The sequence below is a fragment of the Anomaloglossus baeobatrachus genome, chromosome 8, assembly GCF_048569485.1.
Source record: "Anomaloglossus baeobatrachus isolate aAnoBae1 chromosome 8, aAnoBae1.hap1, whole genome shotgun sequence".
Classification (NCBI taxonomy): Eukaryota; Metazoa; Chordata; class Amphibia; order Anura; family Aromobatidae; genus Anomaloglossus; species Anomaloglossus baeobatrachus.
Window position 1 is genome coordinate 188,406,955 of NC_134360.1, and position 19,458 is coordinate 188,426,412.

At 45.7% G+C, this 19,458-nt stretch overlaps 1 protein-coding gene across 1 annotated transcript in view; it reads left to right on the forward strand.

Moving 5' to 3' along the window:
- PKN2 (protein kinase N2) overlaps positions 1 to 19,089 on the forward strand; it is a 189,236-nt gene extending 170,147 nt beyond the window's left edge. Inside the window, exons 16-22 of the mRNA XM_075322303.1 lie at positions 1,778 to 1,954; positions 10,443 to 10,505; positions 11,389 to 11,465; positions 12,978 to 13,120; positions 14,389 to 14,496; positions 14,799 to 14,879; positions 15,141 to 19,089. Of these exons, the coding sequence (XP_075178418.1) occupies positions 1,778 to 1,954; positions 10,443 to 10,505; positions 11,389 to 11,465; positions 12,978 to 13,120; positions 14,389 to 14,496; positions 14,799 to 14,879; positions 15,141 to 15,344 (853 nt within the window). The 3' untranslated portion in view covers positions 15,345 to 19,089. The remainder of the gene's footprint in view (positions 1 to 1,777; positions 1,955 to 10,442; positions 10,506 to 11,388; positions 11,466 to 12,977; positions 13,121 to 14,388; positions 14,497 to 14,798; positions 14,880 to 15,140) is intronic.
- Positions 19,090 to 19,458: the final 369 nt, after the last annotated feature.

The following is a 19,458-nucleotide window of genomic DNA, read 5'->3' on the forward strand; positions in this document are numbered from 1 at the left end:
TAAAAGGGAGTCTTACTGCCCCCTTGTGGAAGTCTATTTTGTTAATATTGGCTGAAAGCAAAGGCCAAAAAGCAATTTTCCGTTTACGAGCCCTATGAATAAAGTGTTTGTTTTGGTTTGACGTAAAATCATTTGTAGTAGTACAGGCAGGTTGGCTTGAAAGACTGGATATATATCTATATACATAGCTTACAGCAGGTGAAATAAATATTGAACGTGTCACCAATTTTCTGAGTAAATATATTTCTAAAGGTGCTCTTGACATGAATTTCTCACCAGATGTCTGTAACAACTCATCCAGTCCAAACAGGCAAAGCAATCAAACCATATAAATATAGTGATCTTTAATATTGAGAAATGACACCGGTAAAAAGTATTAAACATTTGGGGAAAGAGAGGTGCAAAAAGCCATAGAAAGTCATGACACCAGCTAGACTCTATCGGTAATTAGAAAGCAATCCTGCTTCTTAGTGAAAATATCATCTGGTTCAAATGATGGCCTATAAAAAGGTGTTTCATTGTCATTGTGCCGCCACACAAGAAACCTCTCGTGATGGATAAAACCAGTGAGCTGGCTCAAGACCTTCACAACCTTATTGTTGCAAAACATACTGATGATATTGCTTAGAGAAGGATTTCTAAACTACCGAAGACTCCAGTGACCACTGTTGGGGGCCATAATCCTGAAGTGAAAAGAACATTATTTCACCATAAACCAGCCACGACCAGGTGCTCCACACAAGATAGGGGAGTGAAAGAATTATCAGAAGGGTTGTCCAAGAGCAGAACCAACTGTGGAGAGCTGCAGAATGACTTATAATCAGCAGGTGCAATTGTTTCAAAGATAACAGCAATGAATGCACTCACCCTCCATGGTCTAAATGCACGCTCACCACGTAAGACTCCATTACTGAACTAAAACAGTGTTCAAGCACATTTAAAGCTTCCTCAACAACATTTATATAAACCAGTGAAATACTGGGAGAATATAGTCTGGTCAGATGAGAGCAAAATTGATCTCTTTGGATGCCATAATACATACCATGGTTGGAGGTCAAAAGGCACTGCATATCACCCTAAAACACCATAGAACAGTGAAGTGTGGAGGTGGGAACATCATGGTATGGGGCGGTTTTTCAGCATATGGCACTGGAAAACTTCATATACTTAAAGGAAGGATGAATGGACAAATGTACCAAGAGATTAATCTGCTGCCATCTACCAGGATGATGAAGATGAAACAAGGGTGAGCATTACAGCAAGACAATGATTTCAAATACACAGCCAAGGAGACTCTCAATTGGTTTAAGAGAAAGAAAGATATTAAAGCTTCTGGAATGGCCGAGCCAATCACCTGACCTGAATTCAATAGAAAATGTATGCAAGGAACTAAAGCTCAGCGTTTATGGACCTTCAGGATGTGAAGATGTGTAGAAGAATGGACCAAAATCCCACCTGAGCAATGAATGCGACCAGTTTCTCCATACAGGAGGCGTCTTGAAGCGATCATCACCATCAAAGCATAAGCGTGTTCATTACTTTCCCTCTCATTTCTTATTATTGCACCTCACTAAATTCATGGACATTTACAAATATATTTACTTATAAAATTGGTGATGTTTTCAATACTGCTTTCACCCGCTGTATATGTGTCCATCTTGGATTTCTCAAGGCTCTCTTATTTATCATTTCGATTGTTGTCCTTGTGTTGTAAGAGTCTTATAACCCTCTTCTCACTTATGTGCCTTCATTATTGTTTCTTTTCTTCTCCTTGTAGCCTTATGTGCGAGAAGCGTATTTTTGAAACTGTGAATAGCGTGCGGCACCCATTCCTGGTGAATCTGTTTGCCTGCTTCCAAACTAAAGATCACGTCTGTTTTGTGATGGAATATGCAGCTGGAGGAGATCTAATGATGCACATCCACACCGATGTCTTCTCCGAACCTAGAGCTGTGTAAGTCTATGTTCTTCAATGCCCAGCATGTATGCCTAATGTAAAGCGCCATGTGATGATATGGCCATAATACAATTATGGGAACAAAATGCTTTTAGAGCTGGATCCCAGCAGTCTCCAGTACACTCTTCAGCCGCAGTGTGGTCACATATCACATGCGGTATGTATCAGCGCTTGGTGTGAAATGTCAGCTGCTGCACTGTCAGTCCCCACCTGTGACGCAGGATACGTATAGATACCTGCAATGTCCACTGACTTACATGGCAGCGTATCTTGCAGTGGCAACTACATTGAAATGCATTACTGTACATGTACAGTTTTTTGAGAAGTCTTGGAGCAGGTCTGCTCCGAAAAACACATGAAAAATCGCTCAAGACTCTTCTTATTCCATTATATTGCAAAAACCACTTCAAGGAAGAGAAAAGCTCCCCAAGGCTATGTTCACACGTTGCATTTTATCTGCAGCCAAAAGCATTTCTTTTTCGCTCCTAATTGGGAGACCCAGACAGTGGGTGTATAGCTACTGCCTCTGGAGGCCGCACAAAGAACTACACTTAAAAGTGTAAGGCCCCTCCCCTTCTGGCTATACACCCTCCCGTAGGAGTACGGATTCCTCAGTTTTAGCTTTGTGCGCAGGAGGTCAGACACGCACGCATAGCTCCATTGTTTTTAGTCAGCAGCAGCTGCTGACTATGTCGGATGGAAGAAAAGAGGGCCCATACAGGGCTCCCAGCATGCTCCCTTCTCACCCCACTGTATGTCGGAGGTGTTTGTAAGGTTGAGGTACCCATTGCGGGTACGGCGGCAGGAGCCCACATGCTGATTCCTTCCCCATCCCTTTTTACAGGGCTCTGGGTGAAGTGGGATTTACCGGTCTCCAGGCACTGAGACCGTGCTCCATCTACAGCCCCTGGAGAAGATGCTGGATGGAGCGGAGTACATCAGGGACATGGCCCTGCTTCCTCAAGGTACTCTGTGTCCCCGTGCATTTGGCGCTCACACCGCAGCATGCTGGGTGTTGTAGTGCGCCGGGGGACATCAGCGCTACGGCGCTTGTGCCATGGCCTCATTCAGCTTCGCTGAAGCAGGCACACTTCTGGGAATCGGTCGCGCCGGCCGCTGGGACTGCGGCGCGGCTGGCACTTGTGGTGCGCCGGGGACTTCAGCGCGGCCCGCGCTTTTACGGCGGCCGCGCTGATAACTCGAGTCCCCGGCTTTTGCGGCCTGCTTCCGTTCGTTCCCGCCCCCAGACCTGCCAGTCAGGAGAGGGGCGGGACGCTGGCCACTTCTAGGAATCGGTCGCGCCGGCCGCTGGGACTGCGGCGCGGCTGGCACTTGTGGTGCGCCGGGGACTTCAGCGCGGCCCGCGCTTTTACGGCGGCCGCGCTGATAACTCGAGTCCCCGGCTTTTGCGGCCTGCTTCCGTTCGTTCCCGCCCCCAGACCTGCCAGTCAGGAGAGGGGCGGGACGCTGGCCAGTGCATCAGCGCCGAGGGCTGGAGTCGTTTTTACATACTCCAGCCCTCACAATCGGCACAGAGGGGACACTGTTTCCCGCACTTTTGTTTGGAAACTCCCACGGACCGCCCCTCTCCACAGACGCCGGCAGCCATTCCTGCTGACACGCTGAGCTGCAGAGGGGAGCCGGGGAGACCCAGACAAGGAATTCTGCGCCTCTTACCCGCTATTCAGCGGGCGGTAAGCAGCCCTCAGGGCTCACCCCCTCTTGTGCCAGTAGTATTCTTAGTATTTTGTTTCTATAAATACTTGGTATTACATAGCGCTGGTCGCCCTTTGGCTATAGACTCTCTCACATTGCAGAGAGCCAGCAGCATGTCGTCCGTAAAACGCAAGGGTGCCAAGGCACAGACATTATATGCTTCCTGCACCGCATGTGGGACTTTTCTACCGGCAGGCTCCACGGACCCCCATTGTGTGCAGTGCTCGGCCCCTGCGGCGCTTGCACAGTCGGGACCTCTGCTGGACGTGACCCAGGGTGTACCACCTGTGAATGCTGTCCAGGTGACAGGAACTGAGTTTGCAGCTTTTGCTGACAGAATGTCTCTCACTATGTCACAAATTCTTGACACATTGCGAGCTAGGCCTGTACTTCAGGCCACGGACACTGTGCAATCATTGCCCCCTGGTCCCCCTCAGCTGAATTACCTCCAAGCTCCGGGACGGGCATCTACACCTCAGGGTGAAGACTCTGACTCGGACGATGGCCCCGGGCAGCCTAAGCGGGCTCGCTATGACGGGCCTTCACATTCATCTCAATGGTCAGGATCCCAGCGAGATGAATCTATGGGTGATGAGGCGGACGTAACTGATCAGGATTCTGATCCTGGGACCGCTCTCAATCTAGATACACCAGATGGTGACGCCATAGTTAATGATCTTATATTTAACATCAATAAGATGTTAAATATTTCCCCACCAGCTCCTCTTGTAGAGGAGTCAGCTTCGCAGCACGAGAGAATCCATTTCAGATACCCTAAGCGTACGTTAAGCACTTTTCTGGACCACGCTGACTTTAGAGACGCAATCCAGAAACCCCACGCTTATCCTGAAAGGCGTTTTCCTAAACGGCTTAAAGATACACGCTACCCTTTTCCCCCTGAGGTGGTCAAGGGTTGGACCCAGTGTCCAAAAGTGGATCCTCCAATTTCCAGGCTTGCAGCTAGATCCTTGGTTGCAGTTGAAGATGGAGCGGCACTTAAAGATGCCACTGACAGGCAGATGGAGCTCTGGCTGAAATCCATCTATGAAGCAATTGGAGCGTCATTAGCGCCTTCTTTTGCGGCCGTATGGGCACTCCAAGCTATCTCAGCCGGGCTTGCGCGAGTCGACTCAGTCACACGTGCATTTGCCCCGCAGGTAGCACCTTTGACCTCGCAAATGGCGGCATTCGCGTCGTACGCGATTAATGCTGTTCTTGACGCTACAAGCCGCACGGCAGTGGCGTCAGCCAACTCAGTTGTTTTGCGTAGGGCCCTGTGGTTGAGACATTGGAAAGCAGATTCTCATTCCAAGAAGTGCTTAACCAATTTGCCTTTTTCTCGTGACCGATTGTTTGGAGAGCGTTTGGATGAAATCATCAAACACTCCAAGGGTAAGGACTCATCCTTACCGCAACACAGACAAAACAAACCCCAACAGAGGAAGGGTCAGTCGGGTTATCGGTCCTTTCGAGGACCGGGCAGGTCCCAATTCGCCTCGTCAAAAAAGACTCAAAAAGACCAGAGACGCTCAGATTCTTGGAGGTCTCAGTCACGCCCAAAAAGGACAGCCGGAGGAACCGTTGCCAAGACGGCGTCCTCCTGACTTGCGGTCTCCGATTCCCACACCCGCGGTCGGTGGGAGGCTGTCCCACTTTGGCGACATTTGGCTATCAAGCGTCAAAGACCGTTGGGTGAGGGATATTCTGTCTCACGGGTACAGGATAGAGTTCAGTTCTCGTCCGCCAACTCGTTTCTTCAGAACTTCTCCACCACCAGACCGAGCCGATGCTCTGTTGCAGGCGGTGGCCGCTCTAAAGGCGGAAGGAGTGGTGACCTCCGTCCCTCTTCAGGAACAAGGTCACGGTTTTTACTCCAATCTGTTTGTGGTCCCAAAAAAGGACGGATCGTATCGACCCGTCCTGGATCTAAAGTTGCTCAACAGACACGTAAAAGTCAGGAGGTTCCGGATGGAATCCCTACGCTCCGTCATAGCCTCAATGTCTCAAGGAGATTTTCTAGCATCAATAGATATCAAAGATGCGTATCTCCACGTGCCGATTGCACCAGAGCATCAGCGTTTCCTACGCTTCGTCATACACGACGAACACCTACAGTTCGTAGCGTTACCTTTCGGTCTGGCAACAGCCCCCCGGGTCTTCACCAAAGTCATGGCAGCAGTAGTAGCTGTTCTGCACTCGCAGGGTCACTCGGTCATCCCGTATCTAGACGACCTGCTTATAAAGGCACCCTCTCAAGAGGCATGCCAACACAGTCTGAAGGTGGCACTAGACACTCTTCAGAGTTTCGGGTGGATTATCAACTTTCCAAAGTCTCATCTCACCCCGACCCAATCTCTGACTTATCTTGGCATGGAGTTTCATACTCTCTCAGCGATAGTGAAGCTTCCACTGGACAAGCAGTGTTCGCTACGGACAGGAGTACAATCTCTCCTTCAGAGCCAGTCGCACTCACTGAGGCGCCTCATGCATTTCCTAGGGAAGATGGTAGCAGCAATGGAGGCGGTCCCGTTCGCGCAGTTTCATCTGCGCCCTCTACAATGGGACATTCTACGCCAATGGGATGGGAAATCGACGTCCCTCGACAGGACTGTCTCCCTCTCTCAGACTGCCAAGGACTCTCTGCGTTGGTGGCTTCTCCCCACCTCATTGTCACAGGGAAAGTCGTTCCTTCCCCCGTCCTGGGCAGTGGTCACGACGGATGCGAGCCTATCAGGGTGGGGAGCGGTGTTTCTCCACCACAGGGCTCAGGGGACGTGGACTCAGGAAGAGTCCACTCTGCAGATCAATGTTCTGGAAATCAGAGCAATCTATCTTGCTCTGCAAGCCTTCCAACAATGGCTGGAAGGCAAGCAGATTCGGATTCAGTCGGACAATTCCACGGCGGTGGCGTACATCAACCACCAAGGGGGAACACGCAGTCGCCAAGCTTTTCAGGAAGTCCGGCGGATTTTGACGTGGGTGGAAAGCAGAGCGTCCACCATATCCGCAGTTCACATCCCAGGCGTGGAAAACTGGGAAGCAGACTTTCTCAGTCGCCAGGGCATGGACGCAGGAGAATGGTCCCTTCACCCGGACGTGTTTCAGCAGATCTGTTGCCGCTGGGGGACGCCGGACGTCGATCTGATGGCGTCACGGCACAACAACAAGGTCCCAGTTTTCATGGCACGGTCTCACGATCACCGAGCGCTGGCGGCAGACGCCTTGGTTCAGGATTGGTCGCAATTCCGACTCCCCTATGTGTTCCCACCTCTAGCATTGTTACCCAGAGTTCTCCGGAAAATCAGGTCCGACTGCCATCGAGCCATTCTCGTCGCTCCAGACTGGCCAAGAAGGTCGTGGTACCCGGATCTGTGGCATCTCACGGTAGGCCAACCGTGGACACTACCAAACCGTCCAGATTTGCTGTCTCAAGGGCCGTTTTTCCATCTGAATTCTGCGGCCCTGAACCTGACTGTGTGGCCATTGAGTCCTGGATCCTAGCGGCCTCAGGTTTATCTCATGAAGTTGTTGCCACAATGAGACAGGCTAGAAAACCATCCTCAGCTAAGATCTATCACAGGACGTGGAAGATATTCTTAGCGTGGTGCTTGGCTCAAGGGTTTTCTCCCTGGCCATTTGCATTGCCAATTTTTCTTTCCTTCCTGCAGTCTGGGTTGGAAAAAGGTTTGTCGCTTAGCTCGCTTAAGGGTCAAGTCTCCGCGCTATCCGTATTTTTTCAGAAGCGCTTGGCACGGCTTTCTAAAGTACGCACGTTTCTCCAAGGAGTTTGTCATATCGTTCCTCCTTACAGACGGCCATTGGAACCCTGGGATCTGAACAAGGTTCTCATTGCTCTCCAGAAGCCGCCTTTCGAGCCTTTGAAAGAGGTTCCCCTTTCTCGGCTTTCACAAAAGGTAGTTTTTCTTGTGGCGGTCACGTCTCTTCGAAGAGTGTCCGAGCTAGCGGCGTTATCTTGCAAATCTCCCTTCCTGGTGTTTCACCAAGACAAGGTAGACTGCGTCCAATTCCAGAGTTTTCTCCCAAGGTGGTTTCTTCCTTTCATCTCAATCAGGATATCACTTTGCCATCTTTGTGTCCGCATCCAGTTCACCAATTTGAAAAGGGTTTACATCTGTTGGACCTGGTGAGAGCACTCAGGATTTACATTTCTCGCACGGCGTCTCTACGCCGTTCTGATGCGCTCTTTGTCCTAGTCGCTGGTCAGCATAAGGGATCGCAAGCTTCCAAATCCACCCTGGCGCGGTGGATCAAGGAACCAATTCTTCACACATACCGTTCTGCTGGGCTTCCGATCCCATCTGGACTGAAGGCCCATTCTACCAGAGCCGTGGGTGCGTCCTGGGCATTGCGGCATCAGGCTACGGCTCAGCAAGTGTGCCAGGCGGCTACCTGGTCGAGTCTGCACACGTTTACCAAACACTATCAAGTGCATACCTACGCTTCGGCAGATGCCAGCCTAGGTAGACAGGTCCTTCAGGCGGCGGTGGCCCACCTGTAGGAAGAGGCTGTCTGACAGCCCGTTCATGTGGTATCTTTTTACCCACCCAGGGACTGCTTTTGGACGTCCCACTGTCTGGGTCTCCCAATTAGGAGCGAAAAAGAAGGGAATTTTGTTTACTTACCGTAAATTCCTTTTCTTCTAGCTCCAATTGGGAGACCCAGCACCCGCCCTATTTGTTCTTAGGGTTTCGTTTTTCGGGTGCACATGTTGTTCATGTTGTTTCTTAAGTTCTCCGATCTTGTTATCGGATTGAATTTGTTTTTGAAACGGTTATTGGCTTTCCTCCTTCTTGCTTTGGTACTAAAACTGAGGAATCCGTACTCCTACGGGAGGGTGTATAGCCAGAAGGGGAGGGGCCTTACACTTTTAAGTGTAGTTCTTTGTGCGGCCTCCAGAGGCAGTAGCTATACACCCACTGTCTGGGTCTCCCAATTGGAGCTAGAAGAAAAGGAATTTACGGTAAGTAAACAAAATTCCCTTCTTTGGTGGCTTTTTTGTGTTTTTTTTTGGTATGTCATTTCTCTACAGTACATATTTAATAAACTTTGTTTCATTCGGCACAAAAGCAGCAAAAACGCCCGGATAGTTTGCTATTTAATAGCTTTGTACAGGCCGATTCTCTCCCTACTTTACGTTTTGCTGTAACTTCTTAAAGACACATCTATCATACTGAAATTTGGATTGCACATACTTTGGCTCATGAGAAACTGATGTTTTAAAGCAGATGTTGAAAATGTCCACCATTCACATCCAAGCTCGCCTGCACACGCCATTCCATATTGGTGAATGTATTCCACAGGGCGGCTGGGGTCAAAGCCCTAATTTCTCGCTGTGTGTTCTCTGAGTGCCTGTAATGTTCGTGGCTTGTTACTGTACATTCGACCTTCCGAATGGTACCAAAGGTAAAAATCCAGCAATCGTTAAATCTGGTGATTTTGGTGGCCACAGTCTTTTAGAGATTACGTTGTTATCATAGAAGGCTTCAGTATGCTGGCAACCGGCGTGTGACACGTTCCACCATCCTGTTGGAAGTTGCCCTGTCTAAGTTCCTAATCGTCCAACTGATTGACGAAGGTTTGGAAGATTTCCGTGTGCACCACAGATGTCACTGTTGCTTCAAAAAATATAGGGCCAATTGTGTGCAGTCTGAAAATGGCCACCAAACACCAACATTTTCTGGATGAAGCGACGTCTCATGAAGCACGTCCGGATTGTCACCTGCCCAAATACGGGTGTTTTGAGAATTGACGTAGCCACATAGGTGAAACCAGTCTTCGTCCGTGTACCATGTACAGTCCAATATGATTTCTTTTTCAGCAATGAAGGTCTGGGACCACTCAAATAACTAATTCTTTTCTCTTCATTGGGCCCTCTCAAATCCTGAACGACACTGACATGACCTTTCTTTGCTGCTCGTTGACATGCGGAATATGGCATTCCTTTTTCCTGGGAAAGCCCTTGCAATGATTTACGTGGAGATGCCAAAAGTCCATGATTCACCTCTTTCCTCAGACATTTTCAGACGTCCTCCATCATGTATCCAGTAATGTTCTTGTACGTTCCAGCTTATTTCACCAAGAACAGAATAATCGGGTTGGACGGCAGATTTTGACCTCCAAACTTTTTTAGAAACTCATTTTGGCACCTATTTAAGGGCCATGAAAACATGTTCCTCCATACTGTAGCTGTACATTGCTAACAAATGAAGGAATTCGGCAGGAGGGAAATACAAGCACCACACACAAACTACCGACTCGCAGAAAGGTGAGTCACCAGAGTGGTCTTGTCAACTTATTACTCAGCCGGTCTTTTCATGGTGGAGAAGAACGGCTGGGTGATAAGTTGACAAGACCACTCTGCGTCAGGATGTTTCTCGTTGCTGAGGTTCATTGCACTCTCACTTGTCATGACCCATAGTATGTACAGTCCAAATTTCAGTACGGTCTACTGTCTCTTTTAGAAGTTACAGCAATTTTCCCGGGTAAAGATCACTTTTGTATTTCCTACAGTTTTTGTACTTTTTAGACTAAACACATTTCAGCCGCGTTTCTAGCCTCTGCCTTATGGCTGTAAATCCTGTAATATTCAGGACAGCATCACTGCGGTCCTGTGTGTCAGAAAGTGGTGGTAATCCGAGCCATGCTTGGACAGCGATTTACAGTTCTAATATTTAAGCCTGAATGTATCAGTTATCTGATTTTTTGAGGGCAAGACTGACCTGCTGAAATTATTACTTCTCATTTCCAGGTTTTATGCAGCATGTGTGGTTCTCGGCCTTCAGTATTTACATGAGCACAAGATTGTTTACCGGTAAGTGGCATTAGCTCCATCTCTCTGCTCTGCATTTATATATATATATTATAATTGGAGATATAATATTATAATTGGGGATATAATATTATAATTGGAGATATAATATTATAATTGGAGATATACGGTGCATACGGAGGTATTCTTCTATCGAAACACATTACTTCTTGGATAGTCAAAAAAATAAAGGGAGTTTTGGCTCCACACAGAGGCATAAGTCCCAACAAGTCTTAGGTGGTGATGCAGTTACTCCCCAGGCCGGATCCTTAGAAAATAGTCAAAATAGAAAAGAAATAGTAATCCAGCACCACCAAAATAGTAAAAAAGACAATTGTTCCATAATTGTCTCCATCCAGAAAAAAAATTATAGTGTATAAAAAAAACTTTATGCGTTTCGAACTTCTCTTAGTCATAAAAGTGATCAGTCCATATGAAGACGACATTCGGTTATATGATGTGTGGAGCGTCTCTACAGTACAGTCACATTAACTTCTGTAAGTCTGTATCTAGTCATCAGAAATGCTGTGTAGAGATGCTGATGAGGACTTATAAAGTATTCATGTATACTTGTCTTGTAGGCGCCATGTTTACTTTTTACTGTAATAGACTAATAGGTTGTTAAAGGGAAACTCCTATAACTTGGGAGTAACGGAAACAGAGTAGTGCGGCCATCCTCGGGTATTTCTGTCAATCCGGTGTCTGCAGCTGGAAGGAGTTATTCTCCTATAGGCATGTCATGGCTGACATGGGAGTAACTTCCAAGTAAAAATAAACTCGTATGAATATAGTGATATGTAGCAATGGCTGTATTTCTTTCAGAACCATTTATGATGGCAATTAGCATTTTTAATCCCCCTCATAATAATTTTGTCTGTCCATATAGAGATTTGAAGTTGGATAACCTACTGTTGGATACAGAAGGATTTGTGAAAATTGCAGACTTTGGTCTTTGCAAAGAAGGTAAGACTGGTGCACAACGATAAGTGAGGGGAGCCGTGAGATCAGCCTTTCACCAGGAGACCCTTCCAACTAGAAGTGCTCACTTTAGAGGGGGCTATCTGACTTCTACGGTCAGAAATTGGAGCACCTTGATTAGATTGCACCCGGATTTCTCTTCATAGTTATTAGAAAGTAGCTTCAGAATTGTGAAGTTTTTTCGTACATACGTCTTCCTCTGGTTGTAAAGTACAGTAGAATTTGTTATTAAAGGGGGTGTCTAAGGGGCTGCATTGAAATGACAAAAGAACTTACTGACCCGTCGCTTCAGCGCTGTTTTTCCGGGAGTTTTCCCCCCAATTACTGGACATTTTGGAGCCTTTAGCACTTTTTGGAGCTATATGTTGATTGTGAATGTATATTAGTTTTCCTGATATGTCACCATTCCGGTCTCTAGCTTGTCCAATCAGACATTGGGCACAGAGAAAATGGATGAAAAGATCCGGCATCAGTTCTTCATTAAATTATTCCTTTAGGGCCGTTTCACACATCCGGCATTTCTCCGGATCCAGCACGCATGTAGTACAGTCCGTTCATTTACAGTGGAAGCGTGACACCATGCGGTTGTGTGCTTCAAGCACAACCGCTTTTGTCCGCATGGTGTCGCGCTTCCACTGTAAATGAATAGACTGTACTGCATACGTGCTGGATCCGGAGAAATGCCGGATGTGTGAAACGGGCCTTATTAAATCATTAAAAATCAACAACAAAATAAACTCCTACTTCGAGCCTTTGGCCCCGACTTGCACGTTTCGGACCTCAGTCCTTCCTCATAGGCATAAAAAATACATACAATGACACACATTGGGCACGGAGAGACGCTGCTAAACGCCAGAAGGCCCTCCAGCAAGTATTGTCCATGTACCCTAATATCAGGAAGATACTTGTCGGACATTGGTCTCCCCACACTGCCCCCCTCCGCATGCAGCAGCCTGTCTCCGAGGCCGGTGTCTTCGGTAGGAGCTGTACCAGCCATGTGATAGTGTGTGGGCAGCGATATTCAGTACAGACACCACTGTTCAGAACATGAAGGGTCCGATCCATTGCATTAGCACCGTTTTCTTTGGTGATTTTTCACCTATTTTTCATTTGGAGCCTTACGCTCTTAACTTTCACCTTTTTTAAAGTCCGTTCCAAGTGTTTGCATGTCTTATTCTATGTTCGTCAATTTTGGCAGCGTTTCCAGATGCTTTCGGCTGATTCCATTAATCGATCGCTATTTTGTATAATTTTACTGGAACATGTAACTTTTTGCACTTAAGTCACAAAAAAGGGTTAAAGATAAATATGAAAAGCCTTTTTGATTTTGCTAAAAATTCATCAAGCGTGTGCGTCGTTTTGAAAAACTTGCCACAAAACAAGAAATAAACAAATTCCACAACACAAACCGATAAAAGTGACTTAAAATAAAATAAAATGCAAGTGATTAATCTGGTTCAAAGAGGTTTTTTTTGTGTTTTCTCTTTCATTTTTAAGGAATGGGATTTGGGGATCGGACAAGCACTTTTTGTGGAACGCCTGAGTTTCTGGCTCCAGAAGTTCTCACAGAAACGTCATACACCAGAGCGGTGGACTGGTGGGGGCTCGGTGTCCTCATCTATGAGATGCTTGTTGGGGAGGTAGGTGGTCTACTGTGCTACAAGCACCTCAGTTATGCAATAGGATACATAAGAACTAGCCGATATCTCTTATCCCTTCTTTAAAGGGTTACTCGAGTCAGATTTGCTAAGGATATATTCAGACGTTATGATGGAGGAGAAGTTGAAAATGCAACATATCATTAGACCCTTGCAGTTCTCTGCATCCTGGACAGCCATGACAACCTTTGAAAATTCAGCCATCATACCTGCAGTGTTTAGGAAGTGATAGGAGGACGGAGATGCCATTACTTATACAGTGTTTTTCCAAAAATAAGCCCTTCCCCAAAAATAAGCCCTAGCAGGAATTTTCGTCATAAGGCTTAAATATAAGCCCTACTCTGAAAATAAGCCCTAGTCACAATTCAATAATGAAGTGTCCATGCAGTTAAAAAAAAAGTTAAAGAATACTGCAGAACGCTTCATTATAGACAGCAGACAACCCCAAAAGAGAGAAGAAAGAAGACCCCAAATCATACTCACCAGACACCGAACGGGAGGATCTGCAGTGTAATGCATTAAGGACATGCGGTGGAACACACACACCAGATTGCGTGCACACACACACACCCACACACACACCAGATTGCTCACCCACACCTGGAACGCAGTGCAGTAGAGCGTGAGGACCTGTGGTGGAATGTATGAAGGACCTGCAGTGGAACGCATTGATTCGTTCCACCGTAGGTCCTTGTGCTCCACTGGACTGCGTGCCATCTTCCTCAGCAATCGGAATCGCCGTGTGTGTGTGTGATCCGCTGTGAGTATGAGTGTGTGCGATCTGATGTATGTGAGTGTGTCGGCCAGAAGTAGGGGAGGACGGCGTGGAGCATACCTGCTGCGAGCACCTGCCGAAGATTGCAGGAGGACCTGGGAGCCATGCAGACGTCCTGGGAACCACACGAATGTTCGGGGTCTGGTCTGGGTCTGCTTTTTGGGGGGGTAAACGTGTGTACCCCCAAACGTGTTTTCTCCAAGAATAAGCCCTAGTGCCTTTTTCGGGACAAAAAAAAAAAAATACAAGACAGTGTCATTTTTTTGGAAGAACATAGTAATAGTATGTAACCCCTATTCCTGTTGGAGAAGTAGTGGCATGTAAAGACAATGGCCGCTACATCTGAGTGGGGTTTGTCTCTGTCCGCTAAGAAAAAATATTAATTTCTGACATAGGTGTAGGGCAAACATGGTGTGATTTTTGTATCACTGCTTATAAGGCTGTTTCCTAAACCAGAGCTGTCACTATCTTTTAGTCCCCGTTTCCTGGCGATGATGAAGAGGAAGTGTTTGACAGTATAGTCAATGATGAAGTCCGATATCCACGGTTCCTGTCTACAGAAGCCATTTCTATAATGAGAAGAGTAAGTTGCTAACGCCATGGTATTTTTGGTGAACATGTTCTAATCCGAGCCTTGGCCCCAATTTATACATATTGTGTGTCCCATGGCCCCTTGGTGCCAGCAGAGGCTTCGTACAATCCAAGCACCATCCACTCCGGCTTTGCTTTTTGGTAAAAGCTCATGTTGAAGTGAGAAATACTAAGAATCCAGTTGGATGATGGATGGAGTGCATGATATTGGGGGACTCTTACCTCTTTCCTTTAGGATGCATTTCAATATATAAAAACTTCTGCTTGTGTTGAGACCCTTTTGACCTCTTGCAGCTATTGAGAAGAAATCCAGAGCGTAGGCTGGGAGCAGGTGAGAAGGATGCAGAAGATGTGAAGAAGCACGCGTTTTTTAGGGTAAGTGTCGAATTTGGTTGTTCGCGATTTACTATACCATTGAGGCCTTTTATTTCGGGTGGTGATCGGACTGGCCCATCTGCTGCCGCTGATAACGCCTCACTGGGCATAGATTGTGTTGACCTTTTTCTTTCTGTAATAGAATGACATTTTCCTCCGATATGGTTGTAGGACTGATGACGTAATGTGGCGTTTTGCCCAGATTTGAAGTCGAGACCTTTGATTTATGGAAATGGTAATGCTTTTTCCTATTTTTTGCAGCATATAGACTGGCAAGCATTGTTGGCAAAGAAAGTGAAGCCTCCTTTTGTACCCACAATCAAAGGACGGGAAGACGTGAGCAACTTTGACGATGAATTTACCTCAGAAGCCCCTATTTTAACCCCTCCCCGGGAGCCCAGGTTACTTTCAGAAGAGGAGCAGGAAGCATTCAGAGATTTTGACTATGTTGCAGATTGGTGCTGAGAAGGGAGGACACTGTGAAACTGGAGAGAACTGGCCGACACGATGACTACCGAAAAAAGCAGAAACAGTCTTCACCGCTTTGTGCCATCTTCAGTTCCTGATTTTATTTTATTTTTTAAAACACATGAAGATTCTTTTAAAGTACTTTTCAAAATATATATATATATATATATATATATATATATATATATATATATATATATATATATATATATATATATATATATATATATATATATATATATATATATATATAATATGTATGTGAACTCCATAGAAGAGCGGCCACGTCCAACATACGCCCGTAATATTTTTTATAATTGAGCACTGGAACGCAACTTTACACCGGGTCCATTGAACACAAGGATTCAGGGCCCGCAGTCTGTTCTCTGTGGTGACTTACTACCTGCGGACACTGGTTTATATACACGAAATGATGCTTTAACGATACTCACGGCTGAAGACCCGGCAGAGCATGTGACCCGAGTGAAAGCGGCTCACACTCTGGAATTTATTTTATTTTTTTATTTTATTTTTTCCTCTGAAAAATAGAACATTGTTAAATTTTAACTTTTTTTTTTTTTTTTTTTTAATCGCTTTTCAAGCAGAAGAAATGTCTCTAACATTAGGAATGTTGGTCATGTAGAACACTAAAAATCTCATTGAATTATGGGGGAGGGGGGAGATCTGTAATGAGAGGAATGTTTGGACTATTGGTCGCTTCAGTTCTAAGGACCGAAATCTTTGCTCAGAATAAGGGCCTTTTCCTATTTATATCCAACGCGCCACCGTCTGCAACTGGTGCATCCTCTAGAACGGGGATTCTGGGGGAAACATGGTGCAATACAAGAATGTCTGCTATTATGGTCTTGATTTTCTAAGATCAGCTTAAGCATCCTATCCACTGTATCCTGTAGACCGGTCTGGTCTTCTAACACTATCATAATCATACTGGTGCCTTCATAAGACACTGCTATTGGTTAATCCGCTACAGCAGGCACTGTGTCTTTAGCATTGTCCAGGGTCATGTGAGGATGTGCCGTTCTCTGTGCAGTCTCGTCCATTGTGGAGAATAATTTCCGGGCATCGTTCGCAGTTGGGTTTGTACCCACATCTCTTCTCCTTTGCATTACACTTGTCACTACTCATCCAAGGTGGCTCGGGTCGCCGTCGGGGGGCCACCTCTTCACCTTCATAGATCCGATGCGTCATTTTGGCATCCTTTGCTCCAGCAAGACATACGCCTGGTCTTTGTGAATATCCAGTAACCATTACTCCATCATCATAACTTAGTAATGCCTTAACTCTCGAAGACTGTAAGCTTCCGACTGAGACTCACTCAGAGCGTCAACCAAAGTCACTTGCCAAATGCATTGCCTTGCAGCATTCCCAGTTTAAATGCCACGTAGCTCAGTGGTGGCGTCCTGGCTCCTGTGCCAATGATTTCATTAGCAGAAAGAGGCAAGGGCTTCATGAGCTGTTGAAGGAGGTCATGGTGGCATTGAATTATACCCAGTAAGCTGGCAGGTACAGCAGAAGGCTTTATAAGCCAAAATGGGAGCAAGTTTGTTTTTTTTTTTTTTACTGGCGAGTAAATATTGTATTACAAACCCATAACGCCCTCTGTATAAGAGAATGGAGGCTGAGCCTCTCTAACACATCTGTATTTCAGCCTCCATTTTCTTACACGTTGGACAGTTTTCAGATTCAATATCTGTGCGGATTCTTTGGCTCATTAGTCAGGCCTAGACGGGAGACTAATACAAGAAAACTTTAGAGCAGTCAGATTTACGATCATCGTTAGAAACCGGTCACACAGGTTTCATAAAAAGTGCTGCACTACATGCCTTATTAATAATCCAGTGCAGTGCGCCGTAACCACCCGCCTGTTGTGATCTGCCCATTTTTTACATGGCTGAGAAGGCGCTTGTCCCTCTTTAAAACCGATGCCTCTTATCGTAGATATCCGATGTGACAGTCACGAGAAATCGAGCATGGAAGCCATTTGCAAATCAGGCTTCAAGTGCTCTGTGGGCGTGTCAGTTTACTTGGCGAGAGCTATTAAAGTGCGCTGACACGCCCACAGTGCACTTTCAGCCTGATTTGCATATATAGATTCTATACTACATTTCTCAGGACTTGCACATCAGATTTACACAATAAAGGTATCATTTTTATTGTAGGACAAGCGCCAACAAGATCTGGAAACGTGATAACAAGAATCCCTAAAAAAATATAACGTCATGATATAAAGCTACATGGACGGTATAAAAGTTAACAATCTTATAAAGGCTCCGACAATGATTTTCCATTCATTACACCAATATTCCCCTTTACTTTCTACTATTCTCCATTTTGATTTGATATTCCCTTTAAATGACAGTGTTCCTTAATGAAACCACAAATGAAGTGTCTTCTCGGCCACCTCTGCTACTCACGTGTCCTGAGACGGGGCTTGTTCCTATGCTGAGAATACTCCCCTCGGCCATGTCCTTCCTCAGGCCCCCTCCTTCGTATTTATGGGACTTGTGATCTTTTCCTCGTGTGGGCACCATGAACTGACCACATGAGCACAGACAAGAACTTCGCCTTCGATAAACACATAACATGCGGGCCACTGGATTTCTGAACTTTGCGCATCTGAGGTTAAATGCAATATGGTGTAACAGAATGTATAAATATTTTTGATAATATTGTATATTTTATAATCCTAATGTAACACTAATTGTAGCTGAACCTCAAAGAGTTAAAAAAAAAAATATTTTTCTGCCTTTTTGCTGACTGACGGGCCCGGAGAATGGCTTTTCAGACCCATCCAGCAGTAAAAAGATTCATGTTCTGTATTTTTATTTTTTTTGTTCGTTTTGAGATCAAATACTAGTAAATATGTTTTGCGTGCCAAGATCCCTACTCACATTTCCTTATGTATCTGAACGTTCCAAAAAGTAAATGATGCACAGTAAGTGCCACACACAGAGCGGGCTCATTATACCAGGAGCAACATTGGCAAGATATCCACGCAACTAAGTAATATTTATTAATGTCTATTTTGCCTTCAACGTCACCAGGGCAGGAATGAATTAGGGCACATGTACAAAATAGAAGTAGTGGGCACAGTCATACCCACTAAATATACCTACTTTATATATGTGCCAGGCTCTGGGATCAATAGATCCCATAGAAACTGGATTGTCCTATTTAGGAAAGGGTTTTGTGACCCCTCTCAGCTATGTTGAACTCATAAAGGGTGTAACAAATAGTATTTCTAATCCTAAAAAAGAAGCAACTTTGCTAATGGTCTTCATGTAATATCTTATGACTACAGCCACTATATAGATCCATCCCCATGGTAACAGACTACAAACAATCCCAGTGTAGTCTGTCGTCACACTTCCTTCATCTAAACCGAATGGCTACCAAAACTTAGAGGATGGATGAACGGAAATATTAAGGTTTTTGTAGTCTTATAGAGGCACATGTATGCACGGAAGCTGTAGAGTTGCCTCATTGCAAAATAAATGGAGTAATTAAAAAAATAAATAAATAAAAGTTAGAATGTGGTCATAGCCATTCTAGAATCTGCTTGGTAACTTGCACTCTTATAGGATGACTGTACAAACCAAGCATAGGTGCTTGGTGCATCATGGCAGGGACAAACATTTAAGTGCACCTTCCAACCTGCTTGTTTGTCCTTCATTTCCGCCCTTCTCTGGCTTTATGAAGCCAGAACTATTGATCAAAGAAGATGGGAGGGGGCGAAGCTAGAGGGTAAAACAAGCCGGTGGAAGCCGGAAGAAAGATGCACTTCCTTCCGGCTTCCACCGGTTTGTTTTACCCTCTAGCTTCGCCCCCTCCCATCTTCTTTGATTAATAGTTCTGGCTTCATAGTTGGCCCTGCCTTGATGCACCGAGTGCCTAAACTTGGCTTGAGTCATGCTGTGCTCCCTTCATGATGGAATAGTTTAGAGACCCGTCCTGGTGATCCCGACACACAATTTCTGAACAAGCCGCACATGACAATCCTTTCTACATCACTAAATCATGAAGCCTATTGTCCTCCAGACCTCCGTGAGGTCACCGGCTGCCACTTTGTGTGTATCAATGTGAACTGTGG